The sequence below is a fragment of the Mastomys coucha genome, unplaced genomic scaffold (genome assembly GCF_008632895.1).
Source record: "Mastomys coucha isolate ucsf_1 unplaced genomic scaffold, UCSF_Mcou_1 pScaffold16, whole genome shotgun sequence".
Lineage (NCBI taxonomy): Eukaryota > Metazoa > Chordata > Mammalia > Rodentia > Muridae > Mastomys > Mastomys coucha.
This window is the reverse complement of record NW_022196898.1, coordinates 15627647-15641514: the sequence shown is the minus strand read 5'-3', so window position 1 is coordinate 15641514 and position 13868 is coordinate 15627647. Positions and strand designations below refer to the sequence as shown.

At 42.0% G+C, this 13868-nt stretch overlaps 1 protein-coding gene across 15 annotated transcripts in view; it reads right to left on the bottom strand.

Annotated features, from left to right (window-relative positions):
- Nucleotides 1-244: 244 nt before the first annotated feature.
- Nucleotides 245-13868, bottom strand: part of Lekr1 (leucine, glutamate and lysine rich 1) — a 180902-nt gene continuing 167278 nt past the window's right edge. For all 15 annotated transcript variants that reach the window (XM_031374028.1, XM_031374020.1, XM_031374027.1 and 12 more), the window contains 2 exons: nt 11280-11579; nt 245-1043 (listed from right to left, as the gene is read on the bottom strand). In XM_031374028.1, coding sequence (XP_031229888.1) covers nt 645-1043; nt 11280-11579 — 699 coding nt within the window. In that variant the 3' untranslated portion in view covers nt 245-644. The remainder of the gene's footprint in view (nt 1044-11279; nt 11580-13868) is intronic.

The window sequence follows — 13868 nt, the reverse complement described above, 5'->3', positions numbered from 1 at the left end:
ATATTCATAATTAGGGATTCCAACTACTTTTCCTTTAATGGGAACACCACGTTTTGTAGCAGGTCCCAGCCTCACATAGTCTTCTAAAAGGTTATCCTTACTTTTGACATAGGTACCCAGAACATTTGATGGTGATTATTAGCTCTGCAAATATTTGAAGTAAGGACTTTGGAAATCAATTAAGGACTTTCTTTTTCTAGTTGGAATACTTAAATCTTATCTACTTCAATAAACAAAGGAAAAATGCCATAAAACCAATATAATCTATTTTGTGGTGATAATCCAGTTGCTATGGGTAGAAAAAGAAGGAAAGCAAGTGGGGAGGATGAAAGACAGGAAATGAGGAAGAGAAACACTCGCCGGGCTGAGCAGCTTTTCCCTGTGGTCTCGACTCAGGGCCAGACTCGAAGAGCATAAAATACATACATGAACGTAGAAATCAGACTTCTGGAGTACCAACTTCATTATCTTGCAATTTCCGAGGCCCTTTGAAAACTGTGACTTTTCACAGTTCCTAGTTTTGTACATTCCTTGTTAAATATATCTACAGATAGGTTTGTTTCCCGGTACCAGGTTACAGTGAGTCTCTGCCCTGCTGTGAAAGGGTGTGTGCACCGTGGGTGGGACCCTCCTGAAGCAGACAATCACTGCTGACTCAGCCTCCTGCGAAGGATGGCTGTCAACCTCTGCCTGGCCTCGTTCACTGGAATTGCTCGGCCCCTGGGAGGATATGCCTGGGACAGGGCAGGCAGTCCGGAGTTGCTGACCTTCTTGAGCTTATCTGGGGTTGGGGAAGCGGTGGGTTTTGGCAGTCCACGCAGGCTGGCGGTTCCTCGTCCACAGTTCTGTCTCACACCGCTTAGCCCGCGGTGATTATTGACTGGCGAGGCAGGGTAGGGTAGGGCACCCTTACTGAGGGAACCCGGTAAGTTTCCTCCGTTCCTTCTGAGCTCCACGAGCTGCTCTTTGGCTTGACTCAAAGCCTCAGTCAGTTCAAAGCGTTCTTCACACTCTCTGCGCACTGTTTCCTGGAGAAAAGTGTTCTGAAAAGAGATGAGGAAAAAGCACCCCTGGTTTTAAACAGTTTATGGAAGTGGAGCGTTACTGACAATTTAAATCAGAACTGAGCTGCAGGTCAGAGGCTGTATTCTCTATCTTTTTAATATTCTACCCATGAGACAGAGAAATGAAAACTAGAGTTTGAGACTGGAAAGGATGCTAACAGAATGTCTAGTTCAGCCCTTGCCCTTTGTAGGTGAGGTGGAATGACCGTCAGGGGTTCCACCTGTATTTACACTGCATACACACATGGCCCCCATGCGCATATATATATATATATATTTAAGCAATTGGTCTAGTATTTGCTTCTGCTTATTTTTAATTTTTAGAAGAATTGGAAACCACTGGCATTTGTGGCATTTGTGGCCTGGTTCTTATCAACTCCACCTGAATACTGGTTGGAAGTCGGGTGGGGGAAGTATTTATCAAGCCGCTAATGAGGAAGATTGATCGATAAGGTGCTGTGTTAGAATCGGTATGTTCACTGCTCCTGACATATTCACCACAGAAAGACACAGAAGCTGTGGCCCACTACATAACTTGTTGTGAGCAACTTGGCCCTGAAGTGGTAGAGGCCTGCTGACTCCTAGCCCTGTGCCTGTAAGAGGCATGCACTTCATTAATATTGCAGGCATATACATACACTTCATGTCAAGGACATCAAGGAGATAAAAACTGGTAAGATATTTTCATCTGATTTTCCCAAGAATTCTAAACTCTATTAATTTGACCTTTCTTTTAAAAAGGAGCCTACTTCACTTTTTATTTACTTACGGTATTTATTTATATGTAGAGTACTATATAAATCTCTATTTGTCTATATGTATACACATTATTTATACATGCAATAAGCTGGCAAAATGTGCAGAAGTAATCAAATTTAAGTTTTCAATTAATTAGTATAAAATACCCCAGCTTAAGAAAACTCTGAAGAGTCGGTTTTCACACACACAGACACACACACACACACACAGATATGCAGGAGTAACAGGTGTATAATATGAAATGTCAAGATGGGGATGGCAGGGGCACTCATTAGAGAAAAATAAGATCTAATCAACTCACTGCACTTGAATTTGAGCCACAAAGGAAAGTAATACTCTACAGAAAACACACCCAAAGCAAGTCCCTTAGAAAATGGCATCGGGCAGGTAAGTGGTAAGGGGACTGGAAAGGTAGAGCAAAGAGAGAGGCATCCTCAGCAGCAGCAGGTGCAGCTGGAGCACTGTGGAGCCAGCAGACTCTAGGCTGTGCTTTCCAGCCAGCGACTTCTCAGCTTGCACATTCCAATTCCTCCTGGCCACAGTCCAGCTGAGAGGAAGATCAGTGAGTGGGGCGGGAGAGGGCTGCTGACTGTCTCAGCATGAGGCCAGCCTCTCTGCGACTCATCCTTCATGACTATTAGCTTTCAGAACAAAGCATTCATTCTCTATTATTTCCCAAACCAGGGGGGCCTCAGAACTGAAGACAGGATCCACACTTGGGACTTTCACCTGTGCCAAAACAATGATTTCTTGGGTAGATATCCTAATACCCTCATTTTCTCTGCTGACTTTACCATGTCTTCTTCTAAATAAATGCTACATCGTAGTTTTGTGCAACAAACAGTTTAGGCATTATAATTTCTTCAATTATAGGGTAAAATATGAAAACAGAACATTGGAAAGTTTAGATTGCTATCTGAGGAATGGAGTGTGCCAGCACACCAAGGACGACATGTGGACATGACACAGCAGACACATTAGTGGAAAATTCCATCCTGTGTGGGGAGAGTCATGGCCGAGGTTGTAGTCTTTTCAGAAATTAGGCAAGAGGGCTGGGGTATGCAGACTTTTTTTTGTCTGTCTGTCTGTCTGTCTGTCTGTCTGTCTGGTCAGTTGGTTGGTTGGTTTGGTTTGGTTTTGAGACAGAATCTCACTATGTAGCAGCTCTAGCTGTCCTGAAACTCACTCTGTAGACCCCGCTGCCCTCAGACTTACAGAGATCACCCTCTGCCTCTCTGCCTCTGCCTCTGCCTACCAAACAACGGACACTAAAGGCATACATCTGTTATTACATCTGGCCGTGGCAGACTTCTAACATGTATTTTTACTGAGTAACATGAAAATATATGTAAACTAGAATATGCTTGATGAGGTTGGAAATCACCAGCCACCATGAGAATGACCAGCGAGGCCACTGTTCTCTTTGTGTCTGAGATAAAATGACCTTGAGCTACATTTTACCATAGTGTGGTCAATTAATTATTACTGGATTGCAACAGACCTGGAAGTCAAAATGAAATGGCAGGCAAAGTGGGGTTCCCAAGCAGAGGAGGTAGCAAGAGAGACACATCCAGGAATGGAACAAGGCTGCTCGAAGACTCAGCTTATAGACACAGAAGAGACCAGCACTGAGGCAGGAGGAAGTGAGCGAGGCAGATAAGAACCTTGGCAGTGTGTTATTGCTGGAGATTTTACTTGGCTCTGAGAGGACCAGCTGGATCATGGGAAGATATTTCAAGCAGGGCACTGGCACGGTCACATTGGCATGAAAAGAAGTTCACCAGGCCAACTTTGTGAAAGACATTGCAGATTGGGGTAAGGAGCAAGGTGGGAAACAGAGTATAGCAGGGACTCAAAGCTTTCATAGACAAGGCTCTGTCCTGAGCCCTGAGTGAGTATGGCTCACTTAGGGAAGGGAGATTTTCTGCTTGGTCCTAAGACCCAACCATTAGTGTTGGGCACTGTCTATAGCTGCCTCAGACAAAAGGCTGCTTCAATTGGACTGAAAATAACTAACTGCTTAATTGCACTCCCACTGAGTCTGTAGGTAAAAGATTAAAATGTAAATTAGCTCACCATTCCCCACATTTTGAAAGGTATGAGTGCTGTCATTTTTACCCTTAGAAATGACTGAGTATTTTTAGTTGCAAACACAGAGAAGAAGCAAGAGAAAGCTTTGCAGTGGCCTGATTACTGTGAAGGTGAGAATCCTGGATGCAGTGTTCCCGAATCAGCTGTATTTGGCATAGCGGGGCAGAGGTGGGGGATGCCAGGAAAGAAGTCTTCATTGAAGAAGAGGCACAGATGGCCCTGTTCAGGTTTTACACTAATGCGTTCCTGCCCAGTCACAAGATGATAGAGGACGCAAGTTTCTGCCAGCTCTAGCCAGATCGAACTCAGGAAAGTGGCTGTCCAGCCAGGTGGGTAGGGGAGAAAGGGGGGCAACTGAGGTGAAGGAGATTCTGTGGACAAGGTGTGGAAACTAGACAGATGAGTAAGAGGTAAGTGAAAGATGTGCCCTGCCTCCAGCCAGCCAGTCAGCCCAACACTGCAGAACAACAATGGAAATGGCTTTTTGGTAAACCAGGAATGAGAAACTAAATTAAATTTTAGGAAACAAGATAGATGTCAGGAGGAAGTATTAAAATTATATACTCATGCTTGCAAACACAATAAAACCAACTATTGTAAGTTTCTCAGAATAAAAGTCATAGAAATAACAAAATCCCTTAGAATAATGATCTTTAAGAGCCAATTTTTCAAGATGAGGGAGAAGAACCTAAAACATACATTATTTAGGATTTCCTCTTCTAAATCAACAATACAATTTTAATATCTTGTCACCATTAATTAAGTGTAACAAGCAATGTCTCCATATTTCTTCTCAACGTGTCCCTGTCCCTACCGACATCTCCTCCCTTCTTTACAAGTAGAGATGCCCTTGCTGAGCCCACATCTGCGTATGCTCCGTGGCCAAATTCTTGGGTTCTCAGCTCATCTGTTCCTGCTGTCAGCCAGCCAGGCCTAAGCATGTTCCTTAAAAGCTTTACTCTTTGAAAGAAAAACTGACGCTGTAATTTCATGTCTCAGGGTTGAGAATCACTTGTTGGATAACTTACTGACTAGACTTGGGTTTCTTATTCTCCTGTGTAGAATTACCAGAGAGGAACATGCTGCTTTTCTCTATCAATTACATATGCATTTAAAGTAAATACATATTCCCAAATGAAGAAAATCCCTTTTGAAAATAAGCCATTTGTGCTTGCAAATGCAATGTATTCATAAAATTCACCTTACAGGTTTACATAAATCCATCATCACCAAGTTTTATCAAATTTTCCTACATAAATGCTTTGTGAAGCAGATTTCATATTTGGAAGCAGTTCTAGATATCAAAAGGTTTAAGATCACCCATGATCTCAATATCTTAGAGGGTTCCATACAACCCCCACTCACTTCTTCTGAGTACCCACAGGACACCACTGTGCTAACAGCCTGGAGACAGTGTCTCCTGGGTTTGCAGCACATAGCTTTGAATTATACTTTCTTTTATTGTTTCTTAAGAAAAAGCAAACACAGCATACTGAGGCAAAGCAACCTAACAATAAAAACAGGTGTGTTGACGCAAATGCAGACTGACAATCCTTCAGCCAATTTTGACATTTGAATGCTCTAAGAAGGAAAACACTGCAAGTCAACACATTTGGTGTCTAAATCTGGTTGGACTAATTATGTATTCATTTATTGCCGGTTGTTGTCCTTTGTATTAGAGACAGTTCTAAAATATTACGTGGTCTTTGGCTGTTTATGATTAAAGAATGAGTTCCCAAATGACACGTGTGTGTGTGTGTGTGTGTGTGTGTGTGTGTGTGTGTGTGTGTAGGGTTATTGGTTAGCACATTTCTGGGCTGGTAGACTGGACATGGATATAGCCACTGTCTTAGATACCCAGAGGCCAGCACACTTGGGTTCTTCTAAGTTCTTGGTTGTCTGGACCATGGGAAAGGAGTTTGTGACAAGGACTGGCTATCTCCCACTTGCTCCCTACAGCTCTTGTTCTATTCTTTGCTCTGATGTATTTTCACACACAATGTCTTTCCCATTCTGCTCGAGAGAACATGCCATGTGCCTTTCTAGACAGGTGGGTAGTGACACTGTGGGGCTGTGTGTCCCTAAAAATCAATTTGCTCCTTTTACTCTCAATCAGTCCTATTTTGGGCTCTACTCTTTGATCCCATCTTTAGAGGTGTTTTGTGTCTCCCTTTTCTGGGCCTCCCTGTAATTCCAAGTAATTAGGTTTCTTCTTTGGGATCCCCTCATCAATAATGGGTACTAGGTTTCACTTTTTATTTCAAGGCAGTTCAGTGAAGTAGATAGAGACAAACACAGTCATTTCATTCTCCATGGAATTCTCAATGTTTAACCAGGAACACTGTTTTCTATTTTCAAACTTTTTAAAACTACCATTAGATGGGCCATAAGAGCTGCAGAATTTGAAACCCCTGCCCCTCTTACTCTCTTTTCTATGGTCTTCAAACAACAAAAAGATTGAGCTTTCTGTTTTCCTTTGAATCTACTTTAAACTGTTCCTCTAAATCCCAGGATCATCATAAGGTCCCTTAAATGGGGCCATACTGTCTTAAAAGAATCCATGTGGAATTTACATGAGGGAGGGACCAAAAGCATGTCTCATTTTAATTTGGCATTAATGACAATGTGCTACTTGCTAACAACTTTCTATTCTCTCTTTTTTTGTTTGTTTTTGATGTTCCACTTTTTTAGTGTGTGTGCCTTTTTCTCAATAAGACCTTTCTGGAGTCTTGTTTAAATTCACATTTCTGGTACTTTTGTTTTCTATCCCTGTCTTGTGAGTTACTTCTTTACCTTCTCACTGTCCTGCCTTGTTACTGTGTCACTTCTCAAGTCTCTACACCGAGGAAGGTCCAGTTTGCCTGTCAGAGGCTCCACTTTCCTCCTTACCCTTTTCTAGAGTTGAAAACAAGTTGCACTCACTCTCTGGCCTCTTGAGAGAGTGCAGGACTCCCTGACCTTCGTTTGCCTCCTTAGAAGGGCATTAACTTATCTTTATTCTAATGGGATTTCTTTCTCCAAGTAATTACAGCTTTTAGTTCTCCAGAATCCAAAGAACTTAGAGTGTCCGAAGGACATGATGAAAAACACACAGAACTTTGCATTTCATGTGACTTTATTTACAGCTCACATTCTTTCTGCTCATAAACTCTATGACTTTCATTGGCTCGTTTCCTGTTTTATAAGCATATTCTGTACTTTGGCATGTGTATCCAGAGAAATGGCCATAGATATTTATTTACATTTCAGTTCTCATTATTTAATTTGAGGTCATATTTTGGTAACTTCTGATGGAAAACCTAGTCTACTTGTCCCTTCCATGAAAGGAGACTGTCCTGAATTCTTTCATTAGCTTTATTTTACAAACAATAGTTTGTCCCCTCTGGTAATAAGCCATGACTACTTTCACACTAACCTAATATCTTTTTATGTTTTAGAAGTTCATTTTTTATTTTGTTTTTAGTGTATGTCTGTACAATACATGTGTGTAGGAGTCCTTGGATGTTAAAAGAGGCATCAGATCCCCTGGAACTAGAGTTACAGGCAGTTGTGAGCTGCCATCTGAGTGCTGTGAATTGACCCATGTCATCTGAAAGAACAACTTTGGCTTTTCGCTGCTGATCCATGGACTTCTAAGACCCAGAAGTCTATATTTTTAAAAATGAAATCTATCTTAATACCTTTCACAACTAGGAGCCTTGTGAGATGAGCTCTCCTTAGCTCTCTGATCTGTAAAGAAATCTAACCTTCCTTTTTAGTTCTGTTACATCAAACATCAGCTCCAGAGGGTGTGGTCAGAAGATACAGTATAGACTTGTGTTTGAATACTTGGTTTCTCGTTGGTGGAATTGTTTGGGAAGGATTAGGTGGTGTGGTCCCAGAGAAAATAAGTCACTTGGGGCAGGCTTTGAGGTTTCTAAAGACTTGTGTCATTCCCAATGTCTCTCTCTACCTCCTGCTTGTGGATCAAGATCTGAGGCTTCAGCTGCTGCTCCAGACATGCATCTTATAGAGATAATCTCTTGTACTGAATGGAATAAATCAAAGGTTGTCAATAAAAGACTGGCCAATGAGCTGAGGAGGATTAGAAGGTGGGACATTCGGCAGGGGGAGGGAGGATTCTGGGATTGAGTCAGAGTGGAGATTTCCCCAGACACAGAAGAAGACTGTCATGTGAAACTGAGGACCAGGTAACCAGCCACATGGCAAGACTTGGCAATTAAGATATGAGTTAGTCATGGAACAGAGCTAAGGCTATATAAAAAGTCTTAGAGTTGTTATTTCTGGGGAAAAAGTAGACAGGTAGAAAGTTGCAAGGTTGCAGATGGCTTCTACCATACCATCCCCATGCCCTTGCTCCACCACCATATGTGCTAGCCCTTTAAAAGTGTAAGGTCAACTAAGTTTATTTTTTTATTGCTGTGATCATGGTGTTCAATTATAGCAATAGATAACAAATCACAACCAAAGTAGCACATATAGAAGTGCTTGATGGCCAGGACCACTTTTCTGATAGTCACATCTTGGGTAATTGCTTATCATGCATATGGGTTGGACTTATTGGCTTATTTGTACTAAGTAGAATACAGAGAAAGCCATGAGCTGCCACTTCTAGGTTACCTAAAAACTATGACTTCTTTCTTGACACCCTTTCTCTACTGGTTCTGAGGAAAGTCAGCAGACACTGTGAGTTCTTTTATGGAGATGCCCATGTGGCACAGAATTGAGGGATGCTATGGCCAACAGCCACATGTCCTCTATTAATAGCCCATGAGACTATTAACCTGTTAATATAACTTTGCTCATACTAGTGAGCCAGAAGCCCAGCCTATCATCATCTCTAGCTGAGACCATTACCACTTAGGCACCCTCACACCAACCTCATAAGAGACACTGAACCACAGCCAGCTAAACTTTAACAGCTTCCCTATCCACAGAAAGGAGATATGTCTGGAGGGGCTGGAGAAATGTCTGAGTGGCTTGGCATGCTTTCTGTACAATCATGAGGACTTGAGTTTGTACCCTATCCTCCATGCAACAAGCTACATGTCTTTCACACACTTGTAACTCCATCTCTGTGGGTGTCAGAGACAGGAGGATGGTGGGGGCTTGTTGGCTTAGCGGAGGACACTTCCTTGACAGCCCCAGGTTCAGGGAAACATTCTGTCTCAAAACAGGATAAGAGCAACAGACAAGGACACCTGACACCCTTTTTTGACCTCTGCTGATGAGCACAGTTGTGTGCACCAGCACCTATAGACATAATCACACAGACACATATGCACACACAAATATAAGTAAATAAATCCTTCAAAAAAGAAATGAGACTATGAACTCTTACTGTTTGAAGTCACTGTCTTTGGAGGTAATTTATCAAGTAGTGATAAATTATAGGCTTGTAATATAGGGTGTCTCTACCCTTCAGTCTAAGGTTTTCATGTGATAAATTTCTATGTAGGTCATTTCTTTAACACTTCCCGAAGTTAGTTATCATTTTTTTCATAATTACACCACTATTTTATCTAGCATAGTGTTCAACACCTATATAGATAATAATTTGCATTTTTAAAAAAATTTGACCTTGTTCTTTTTCTACCTGTCCTCTGAATGGGTCACGTCTTACTTATCTATTTTTTTTTTACATTGCCATTCTTTTGGCTTCAGATTTGCTGGTCCAGTGACTTGGCCTTTCTCTCCTTTTGCCCGATGTTTTTCATGGGAGTGTTAGTATGGACCCAGTAGAAGTGAGTCAGCAGCTCCTCTTTCCTCTGTGCTCCTATGCCTTTCCCGCCTGGGCTGAGCTGCTGGCATTCTTCATGAGATAACTGGCTGGCCCTCCAGGGCCCCCTCCAGGGCCCCCTTCAGGGCCCCCTCCAGGGCCCCCTCCTCCCCCAGCCCAAGCTGGACTGGATTTACTGTTTTGTGGTTATTTGTTTTAGTTTTGTTCACTTTTAGAGTAAAAGTATGTGATCTTGACTAGGAGATATTGTGGCTTAAGCCTGAGGTTGCCCTGGAATTTAGAATCAAAAAGTGTTCCTGGAATAGGAATCTTTGTCCCCCTGAGATTCAAGTTTGAGTCTTGCCTCTCTCATTGTGTGAGCCTGTGAAACTCTCCAAGCTTGTTAGTTAGCTTTTCACGTCTGACATGTAAATAGGGCTGCATATAAAGTTAGACATTGTTCTTATTTAGTACTTTATCCATCCCATAGTTCATCTTTATGGTGATATAAGCTCTCAGTTTTGGTTGGCAATTTAAGTATAGCAAGAAAATAGTGTTTATTATTAATAAACAATATTATTGCTAGCACTTTCCATTTGCTTTTTTATTAATGTGCTAATAAGGCCAAAAGAAATCTTATTTCTCACTAACATTCAAAACTGTCCATTCATCTTTATAATGGCTATATTGCCATTATGGGATCAAGTATTACAATTAATTGTTATACCATTTCTAAAATGTTTAGCAATTCATCAGAAATAAGCCACAGATAAAAATTTCTCAATAGAAATAATTCTACTAAGCCCAAGAAAACACTACTGAAATAACTGTGCATACGTAAGACAGAGACGAAATCATTCAGGTTGACAGAACTATAAAACATGAAACTCAAATTATCTTTATGTTGTCCATATTTTTTTTAAATGTAAGCAACATGTGCTCTGACATTTTCTTTGGCAAAGATTTACTATTGAAGCCAAAAATGGGACATCAATATCACACCAATGCCCACAGGGCTCATGGAACTTGGAAGAGAGAGCAGAAAGAGTCTAAGAAATAGGGTTGGGCTTCCTTGTACTGCTGAACTCTGTAGAGGCCGAGGCTGCCGACACAGAGACACACAGGATCAGGCCAGCCAGAGTCCAGCTTGAAGCAGGAGGGACCCACAAGCCTCCCACCCCCGGCTGAGACGCAGTGCTGAAAACTGATGGCTGCTAGGGGAAAGACAATCAGCTTTTCCTTTGGGTGTGGCCCCTGGTAGATGGACTAGGCCCCAGTAGATGGCCGCACACTCATGGATATATGGGTCTGTTATTAAACAAAACAAAACAAAACAAAACGCTGAACATCAGGGTAGGAAGAGGACATAGGGGGATTCACAAGTTGAAAGAAGGGAAGGGATGTGTATGAATATGACTAAAAGAGATACATGATATGTATATATGAGATTCTCACAGAATAAATGATATTAAAAAAAAAGAGAGAACTGTCCCACAGAAGCTAAGGGATGCCTGGGAGCCAGGCTGTGACTCTCCTTGACTTTCAACTGCCTGTCACATTTGTGTGTCTAGACACATTTGTGTGTCTGTTTGTCTGTCTGCTTTTTAACTGGCCATGCTCCTCACTGGGGGTTATCTGCTTCCTACCTCTTCCTGTGACTGGCTGAACTGCTGCAGCAGCTGTGTCTGGGCCAGCCTTACTCTTTCCAGTTCATCTGACTTCTGTTTCATTTCCTTCTTCAACTCTTCGGAAACTGAATCATCACGGCCAGTTTCCTCCTTCAAACGACACTCGAACTCTGCAACCAGATTTTTCAGGTCTTCAATTTCTTTTTTCTTTGAGTCAGACTCTTCTGTGTATCGTGCATGTGATTCATGGAGTTTTTCTTGGAGAGAGGTCACTTCCAGCCTCAGGTCTTTTGTAGCATCTGCGATTAAGTCAGCTATCTGTAAGATAAATGTTATGTTAGTATATAGACGACTGTTTCTAGGAAGCCACAGAGCTCTTGCTGTTGTGAAGTTTCTTCTAATAAACCAGTGTGCTTTTATCCCATGACATATATAGGCCTTCAGATTTTTTTTAAGTCAATACAGACTTTTATTTATTTTTTTCCTAAAATGGTATCATATTAACTACTTGGGCACCCTAGGAAATATTTAAACCTCTGTGACTGAATCCAGCTGCCAAAAGTAACTCAAGTTTCCACAAACAGAGGGAGAGGGCTTGGCTGGGCTCTGGAACCTTCAGGTGCCAGACTGGTTTTTGGAGACACAGAAAGAGAACACCACAGTTGTTGCACCCCATTCACATAAGAACACTAAGTTTGCCTGGAACATATTTTTTCTTTCTTATATATGGATAGATGTAACCCAGACACTAGCTCAATCTTCTATAGCTACACTCTCCTATGTCTTGTGATCACAGACATTCTATACATTCTACACGTAATGACAGTGGGGTGCCAGTAGATGTTTAAAAAAATCCTCCATCTCTCTCAGGTCAACTTTGTATCTAATTTTAATGGTGAAACTCCTTTGCCGCTATGGCTGATAGGCCATGACTGGTGACTTAGCTGGGACGAGACATGCATAGTAGGCTCTGGAAAGCCAGGACTGGCTACTGATCATTGACAATTCAACCAATATGATGGAAGAAGTAAGTATTACATCTGAGTGAACTGAACTAAAAAGTAAGTTGCCACTCTGGTGTCATTATGGCAGTTCTAGAGAATACCAGGACGTGGCACTCATCGCCTCTCACCTTACACAACAACATGAGACAATAATTGAGGGAACCTTCTGCTAAAAGCATCCCTTCAGAATGGAAAAGACTTTTCTTTCTCCTTAGGAAACAAAAAGTTAAGCTTGGTGGCTCATGTCTGAAATCCCAACCAAGGCAAGAGAACCACTGTGGGTCTATGGCCAGCCACAGCTTCATGGTGAATGCCAGATCAGTGTGAGCTATTGCTTTAAAAAACAAAAAGAAAACCAACCAAACAAAACATCAGCAAGCAAACAACAGCAGAACAGAAGAGCAGGCCTGCAGAAGCTTGTCTAAGGTCCCTTGCTTACACTCTAGTAGGAACCGAGCCATGGAAATCTGGAAATGGCACAGGCAAGAGCTCCCAGAGCTCTTTGGGCCATTGTTTAAAAACAGTATGCATCTAAGATTTGTTTCAAATGTTAAATTTACATAAGGAATAACTTTGAGAGGAAATCTATCCACCACCATGAGTCATTTCAGAAATTAATATTCTACTATTTTCAACTAATCCAGAAGAAGGAAGAGAGGGTCACTTGGGTCTGAACAATGATTTCCCTCCCCTGCACCACCTCTTCCCACCAAGCAGAACTGACAAAGACATAGAGCAAGCTGTCCTTGTGGCAGGAGCTTTACAGAGCCACAAATAAGTTTGAATTTTAGAAATAGGAGTCAACGCTTAAAAATCAGATTTTATCTTGCTCTCGTAAGTAATGACATTACTCTGCCATTCTCAGAGTTTGCATTTCTCTGCCCATGAAGTTCCATGATACTCAGGGCAACTGTAGTCATGAGCTAAAGGGAAAACGGAAATGGCCACTCCAGGAGCCTTTGGTGCCAGGAGCTCTGTGGGAAGATGTGAGGGCCTGTTTCTGACAGACCAGACCATCAGGGGAATGATGGCACCAAGTTTTCAGCACACACTTCATTCTTTAAATAGGAATTAATCTAAAAAAAATTCATGAATTCAAAGACGAAATCATCAAGAATTTCAGGACAGAAGCATCTGCATAGCCCTCTGGGTGGGGCTAGGTCCTGACTGCCCGTGTCACGGACCCAGTGGGAAGCAGAGGCCTTTAGGCTGTTGGATGCTTAATTAGATTTCTCTATTATGTGTACCAAGTGCTTGCCTAAGGTCAGAGCCTATGAACCTGGAGTTGTAGGGGGTTGTGAGCCGTCATGAAGGTGCTTGAGTTTGAACCTCAGTCCTCTGTCAGAATAAATGCTCTTACTGCAGATCTCTCTCTAGCCTTTAACATGGATTTTAAAACAGGTTAAAAATCAAAAATTATATTTTAGTGGTCTGTGTGTGTGTGTGTGTGTGTGTGTGTGTGTGTGTGTGTATGTGTCTGTACACAGGTACTTGTATGCCATGGAGTATATGGAAAGGTCAGAGAAATCATGTAGAAGCCGGGCGGTGGTGGCGCACGCCTTTAATCCCAGCACTTGGGAGGCAGAGACAGGCAGATTTCTGA